Source organism: Idiotropiscis lumnitzeri, chromosome 4 (assembly GCF_059441095.1).
Source record: "Idiotropiscis lumnitzeri isolate Australia: NSW breed Sydney's pygmy pipehorse chromosome 4, RoL_Ilum_1.0, whole genome shotgun sequence".
NCBI classification, from domain to species: Eukaryota; Metazoa; Chordata; class Actinopteri; order Syngnathiformes; family Syngnathidae; genus Idiotropiscis; species Idiotropiscis lumnitzeri.
In genome coordinates, this window is record NC_142394.1 from 9244899 (window position 1) to 9251941 (window position 7043).

Below are 7043 nucleotides of genomic sequence, written 5' to 3' on the forward strand. Positions count from 1 at the left end.
TTTTCAAGGAAAAAGTTTTTATTTTATTAAAACAAATGTACAACATAGTCTTGAAAACAATAATGTGTATATATGTGTACATAAAGACAAAAAGTGGCAAATTTGCAGTTGTGTCATATTCTATAAACATTTGTCAGGTAAGGCATACTTGGATGGTGTGGGTGGTTACGAATAAATGACTTGACTAGTCTAGCATATGATATTCATAGCTAAATTTTACATTTTGGCATTGAATATCACAAGAAAAAAAAACACTGCTTGGTAATATGCACAAGTCCAACAAAAATGTTGGCTTGTTGTGACACTGAAAAGATTTCCACAAATGTAAGGCTACAAGATGGATAAGGGCATGCATAACAATCACAAAACAGTTGTTTCTAAATTGTAATAGTGGATTGTTTTCTCTGCATTTCGCAGTGTTACTCTTGGTTGCACTGCTTCCGGTATTACATTTTTTTTGTCTATTTTCTGCCTCTATGTGTTGTCATGTGAGTTTAATCTTCAGAAGAAAGAACTTCAGAGTCATGTTGGTCCATGTAAAAAACTAATATTAGTAATGAGACTGTTTCTTTAACCAATCAGATTTCAAATTCACCTTAAAGGGGAAGTTTGCTTTCCCACAATAAAGTTAGCATTTTGCCATCACCTGCCTATTTATCTGAGCAAGGCTGACTAGCAAGACCTGACTGTAGCAATCTGCCCACATAAATGTGTTCAATCTCTGGTGAGTGATGTATTTGATTGTCATGTTATTAAATATATTTTATTTCTTCATTGTTTCAGATTATGTCTGTGGCACAGGTGCATTTTTATGCGGTATTGATGGTTTCTATAATTATGATGTTATAGGGCTGCTATTGTAGGGTGGATGAAGTTGGATAGAACCCCACTAATGGCCCAGGTACCAAATGAATGGCTCACCACATTTTAATCCTTTTGAAATATGTTTTAACCTCTCGATCTGATTTTTTTTTTTTGCTGGTTTATAAAAGGCAATTAAGTACTTAAAATCTTTCTGTGCATTGCGTTCTGGTATCAGCAGAGATACTCGGACCGGGAACTATCACTCTTGTAGGTCATCTGGGAGTCGATACTCGAGCGAGAGCATAGGAGAAGCCTTTCCGACTCGTGTGTGGGCCTCCTTGCCCAAAGCTCAGTAGGGTGAGGGTTCATGGTCCTTTGCTTCATGGTGATGGTCTCGAACTTGACATAGCTCTCCTTCTCCAGCTCCTCTTCGTCTGGTGGCGCCTCGCTCGCCTTGCAGTAGAGGGCGAGGATCTTGTAGAGGAGCAGGCCAATGAGCGGTAACGCCAAAGCACAGGCAATGCCGCTGATGATGATGAAAAATTGGTTCTGGCCTCCCTCCTCCATGTTGTCCAGCGTGTAGAAGTCAATGCAAGGGTCCTTTACGGCAGCACTGCCCTTGGCCACGAGGCAAACCGAGTATCTAATACCAGGTGAGAGTTCCTCCAGCAGAATTTTGCCACTGCCTGCAGTAGTCTCCACTGTTCTTTTGTAGTCATCCTCGCCATCTTCGCCGTAAGGTGAATAAACAACGGTGAGGGGAGAGTTCTTGGGCAGCCCTTCTGCCGTCCAGACCAAAACCGCACTCTCAGATGTTTCCTCCACAATCTCTAAGTCTTTGACCAACTTTGACGCATCGCTTTTCCTACTTTTTTCATCCGACACAAACCTTCGCCCACCACCGCCTTGCTGGATCTTTGCAGGCTTAAGCAAACCCTTTTGGACACCAGAAGTCGTTTTTGGCTTGGCCGAGAGCACAACTGCAGTTGTCTGGACCATGGGCACGGTTGAGGAGGAGATGGTCACATCTCTTCCCGGATTGTACGTCCAATCTGGGGCTGTCGGTCCTGTCCCGGCATTGGGCATCGATTGAGAGATGGTGGTGCTCATGACGCCGGCCACTGAAAGGGAAATGGTGGCTTTTGCTGCACCGGCGTCATTCTTGGCTTTGCAGCTGTAGTCCCCAGCGTCCTTGTGTAGGATCCCATGTACGCTCATGATGGACCATCGAATGCCGTCCCCTGGTGACTCCTGTACTGTAGAGCAAAGAAAGAACGTCAACATGAAGACTCGGAAGCCATCTGTTGATTTGTTTTCAAAATGTAAAAGGATTAAACCACTACAACATCCGTACAGCCATCCATTTCCTATACCGCTTGTCCTGTTCAGCTGAAAGCTGAAGCCTATAGCCCCTTTCCCATTGTACCGGTTCGACCCTAAATCAGCTATCCACTAACTTTAACTACCCGTTAAACTGAATGGGCGTGGTGTCGACCATGACCATTTTTACGACAAACTTCAGCATCTCATCCACATGTAAATATGAAATTGTAAATATGGTTATGTGTTGTTGTGAAACACAATATATGTATATTGAATACTCGCTTAAACCTGCAAATTGATTTTTTGAACGTGTTAAAGCCTCAGTGCATTTGATGGGGTATAATTTGCGTGGTCGCCACTTTGTGCATCTGCGATACATATTTTGAATTGCCACAAAACGAGTGGCTGAGTCTCGGGTAATCGTGAAATCTTGTGGCAGACCTCCACACAGTTCCACACAGCAAACAGTGGCGACTCGCACAGTTCAGTTGATCCCGCTCCAATTGATTGTTGCCTGTTGTAATGAGGAAGCAACGGAGGCCAGGCCAAGCAAGGTCAGGCCAGGCCATTACGGAAGCTGTTATCGAAAAGTGCCTTACCCCAGGCGACTTTGGTCCAAAAGAAGACTACACCCTAGACTGGTCACAATTCAAACAGTCACCATTCAATACACTAGTCCCAAAAAGTTATGGATATTCGCTTTAGCATGAAATTTTTCAGCATGAATCTATAGAGTACAATGCACTATAATTGAACTTAATGTGACTTTCTCTAAACTTTGGAAAGCGCATGTCCAACTGTTCAATATTTCAGAACTTTTTGCACGACTTGCTGTTCTTGAACAAGGAGCAAAAATGGATAACAGGTGATTGAGACACCTAAAATATGCTGGATATGAGTTGGACACCCCTGGCCTTTCTCAAAGTCAGATGAGTATACCACTACAGAAATAGTGACGCACTACTTGAACCGCTACAAAGACTAAATGTAGCTTCATACCTGTGTTATTGACTCGTGATCCATCAGACCGAGCCCAATAGAGGCTTGGTGTCGGGTAGCCCGTTGCGTCACATCGCAGGAGAACATTACTACCCAACGGAGATGTGATCTTGGTCGCAGACGTCATGACTGAGGGCTTGACACAATTGTCGAGCTCGGCGCGCTGAAAAAGGACGCCAGATAGGTTCTCGGGTGCGCTGCAGGTCAGGAACAGGTCCATTAAAACCACGGGTGTGACTGCCATTTTGGATATCTCGATCATCTTGGAGATCTTGCAATCACAAAACCAGGGGTTGTCTTGGAGGCCTGGAAGTATGAATCAGGAGAGTTCAGATAGAAACGCCAGGTTAATTGTCATGACAAATGATTGGGAAGGTTGAATGTTTGTCTTTTTTTGACATTTCTTATGGGTTATTTCCCAATTTAAAAATCTCAAGGAACACAACCAAACAAATATTTCTTCGCTAGAGGAAGAAAGGTGATTTTAAGTAAATAACCAATTATCTGAGCAGAAAACGTCAAATTGACTCATAGCCCGTGCCACATCGTATGATCTGTGGTTTACTATCACCGTTCTAGCCTCATAAAATTTGAGCTAGTATTGTATTGTGTATTCGTAGCAAGCTACTGTGCAAGCACCTGTTGCACACAATAAGAAAACATGTACCTGGTGTTTATCAAATCCCTTTAACCAGATTAGCTTTCCTAACAGTGTCAACCAGGGCATCTAATCTAGCTTTGGCCTTTATTCAGTGTGCGGCCACTCACCAGCCACGTCAATAGATTACAGCATTTCCCTGTTAAAATGAAGTGAAAAGTGGTTGTATGATGTATCAGCATTAATAATGCTGCTGTTAGAGAACATTTCCCGAAGTAACAATAAAGGAGACACTTGTACCTGTTACAAAGATGATCTTTTGTGCATATGCTATGAAACAAATACATTGTATTTGAATGGAGTGTATTACAGCAAACAGTATGTTACAAGGTGCCATTTCATGCTTTGGAATCAATCACCATGGGGAGGCATAAAATGATGGCTTCAGTTACTTAGTTTGGCATCTCCTGAACAAAATGCATAAGTAGAGAATCAAGGCTTGGGAAAACTATGGTTCATTTAGTTCATGCTTTCTTGAAACCCAGATTCATAAATATCCTTTGAGGTTTTTCATTCAAAAGGATGAATCTGAGGTGGATTACCAAGAAATGACGCATACCATGTTGGAAATATTCTCCACTTAATTAGGGTGAAAAATTACTCGCGGCCAATGAGCTTGAACTGAGCAGCCACTTAATTAGAATTTGCTAAATTGATCGTGCCTTGGCGCTTGTAGGTTTGGTTAATTAGTACCAATTTGGCTGTCTTAGGAGCAGGCTGATGGAACCAACTGGCGGATGTAATTAAGGCTGACCTGTCCTAGTCGTGACACGATCCTTGGTACTCACCCAGCACCACCTTTTGGGAGGCGTTTGATGTGACCGGCTCGCCATTAAACGGTGGCCAGATATCCATGAGGTCAGAGGGCAGGGTGGCTAATTTGTTGCTGGATAGATCCAAGTATGTAATCTTCACCAAGTATGGAATGGCCTCAGCGGGAATGCTGGTCAGTCTGTTGTTGTGCAGGTCCAAGGTCCTCAACAAGGGCATCTCCTTGAGGGACTCCCACGGAAACACAGAAATCACATTGCCGTCCAGCCTCAGCTCATGCAGCACTTTGAGATTGTAGAAACTCCCGGTGTCCACCGAGGTGATCGAGTTGTACGTGATCCACAGGTAACGGAGCTCCGTCAGGTAGTAAAACGCTTCTGTCGGCACTCTGCGGACAGCGGTCTTCTCCACCCGGAGCTTGACGGTGTCCACCGGGACGTTGACAGGGATGTCGGACATGTCGGGGTCGTTGCAGAGCACAGACCTGTGAATAGAAAAGTAAATGCGTAATGTCGTACAGAGGTTGGTCTAAAGATGACAAAAAAAGTATAAGTTCTTAATTAACTCCCGTTTTTAAAGGAAATGTAAAATAAAGTTCAGACTCTGAAATGCGCTCATGTAAAAATTAATTTTGCTGTCCATGTACTATAGCACAGGTTTTGATAACTCGGACCAATGAAGAAAAAAAATTAATATGAGCCAATGATATCAAGCAAAAAAAAAGACTAAATTTTATCCCATTTTTCACTTTACATGCAGAACACCAGAAGTTGTGGCTTTCAAGATGACACTCGACATAATGGTGCTCTTTCCACTTTAGAAGACCCTGAGATCTCAATCAATTTATATCTTACCATGGGTTGACTTTATTATTATAGTCCTGTTTACATAATGTCGCGAGCCGCAGAGTTTAAAAAAAGTAGAGAATACAGAATTTCGTTTTTTCATCAGAAATATCAATACTCCATTTTAAGTCTTGCTGCCTGAACTTATTTTTACTTCTGTGCACTAGCATAGTGTTTGTAATTGGTTACTTCCTAACAGCGTTGAAATACCATATCTAGATCAACGATGACACGCAAGTGTCGTTTTACAATCTGGAGGACATTTGCCCGTGGAAATGTGATCATCATGAATAGCAAGAAAGTTGCCCTCCAGTCACCTATGTTTCATATAACATGCATGGATTGGGAATTTGTGAAAATCCAAGACTTCAGGTAAAGAATTCAACCAGATCAGACCATGTTTTTTAGGATATTCCTTCTTTTGTTAACAAATCCGTAAAAACAGGATCATTTGAAGAGAAGTTACCTGGTTCCCGTTCCATCGCTACGTCCATGGAAAACACAAGTGCATTGGGCTGGACAAAAAGGACGAGCCGTGTTAAAGCAGAATATCAACACCAACGTCCGGAGGATTTGATGCATGATTACACCAAGAGGACCTCAAACAGTCACTTTTAGGAGGGATCGGGAAAAAAGACATCAGGATTCATTATGAGTTCCAATAATTCCTTCCAAAAAAATAAACGGACAATCAAGAAAAGCGCTTTCAAAGTCCATAAGCGTCGGCAGGCTGGCGATGGACTTACTGTGAGATGCTAATCGCACTCCCCTCAGCCTTGCCAAGATTAACAGAGGATTTCTTTGAGTTGTAAGGGTCACGCAAGCTCGGCAACAGGCCCTGTAATCGGTAATCAGCCACTTCCAGAAAGGGTTCCCCTTATATGATTCCCACCAGGCCTCTGCAGATCCCTACTCTAGCCCTTGCGTGATCTTAACATTCTTTTTAGTTCCCTTGTCGTACGGGTCCAAAAAGACCCACCCTATAAAAGACCCCAAATTAAGCAGCTTCATTGAATTTTAAATCTCAAATCTATTTTGCAGTATAAAACAACCTGTTATATACCAATTCAACTCAATTGACTATTTATTTACTTCTGAAATTATTATATTCAGTGGGCAAAAAACTGTCAATAATTAACAATCAAACTAAGGTTAGTCTTTTATATTTTTTTAGGAAGTGAATGATAACAATACTTCTCCCATAATACAAGAAATGAACAAAATGTGTCTTGCTTAAACTATTTAGCTAGTTATGTGAGAATGGGCTTTGCCGATGTATTTGTCAGCGCACACCTTTTATCTTGCACTCGTACTTCCATGGTCAAAACTGGCAGCTTTTGCTTTTGAATGCCCCAGCTGAGGCCTCAGGTCAAACAGTGAAAGATTCAGCTCCCTGAACAGTTTCCACACTGACTGCATAGGATTTTGATTTTTTTCCGATGTGTGGCGCGAGGAAGTGGAGAAACCTAGCTGAAATTTCCTGGACAAGGGCAACTGAACATCTGGTTGGCACTGAAGTCATCCTTGTGAGATTTGATTGGGTTGTCCTTCCATAGTTGCTGTCTGAAATTGATGAAGACAATGCAAGCCTGCACTTGTTTGATGAAAATGTCTCCGTCACCTTGCGGGATTTCCTCCTGTGT

General features: G+C 42.4%; 1 protein-coding gene across 1 annotated transcript; it reads right to left on the reverse strand.

Moving 5' to 3' along the window:
* On the reverse strand, positions 1-6157 carry lrit3a (info leucine-rich repeat, immunoglobulin-like and transmembrane domains 3a). Its single transcript, XM_088295143.1, has 4 exons — positions 5867-6157; positions 4573-5039; positions 3127-3432; positions 1-2060 (listed from the first exon to the last, which is right to left on the reverse strand). Exons 1-4 carry the CDS (start codon positions 5980-5982, stop codon positions 1036-1038), a joined length of 1914 nt encoding a protein of 637 aa, XP_088151269.1. The 5' UTR covers positions 5983-6157; the 3' UTR covers positions 1-1035.
* Between the last annotated feature and the right edge of the window lie 886 nt (positions 6158-7043).

Bases quoted from the DNA above. Each gene is read 5' to 3' on its own strand.
- lrit3a (XM_088295143.1), bottom strand. From the start codon at position 5,982: ATGCATCAAATCCTCCGGACGTTGGTGTTGATATTCTGCTTTAACACG. The intron at 3,433-4,572 runs GTGAGTACCAAG...TCATACTTCCAG, and splicing joins CTCCCAAAAGGTGGTGCTGG to GCCTCCAAGACAACCCCTGG. The intron at 2,061-3,126 runs GTATGAAGCTAC...TTTGCTCTACAG, and splicing joins ATCACGAGTCAATAACACAG to TACAGGAGTCACCAGGGGAC.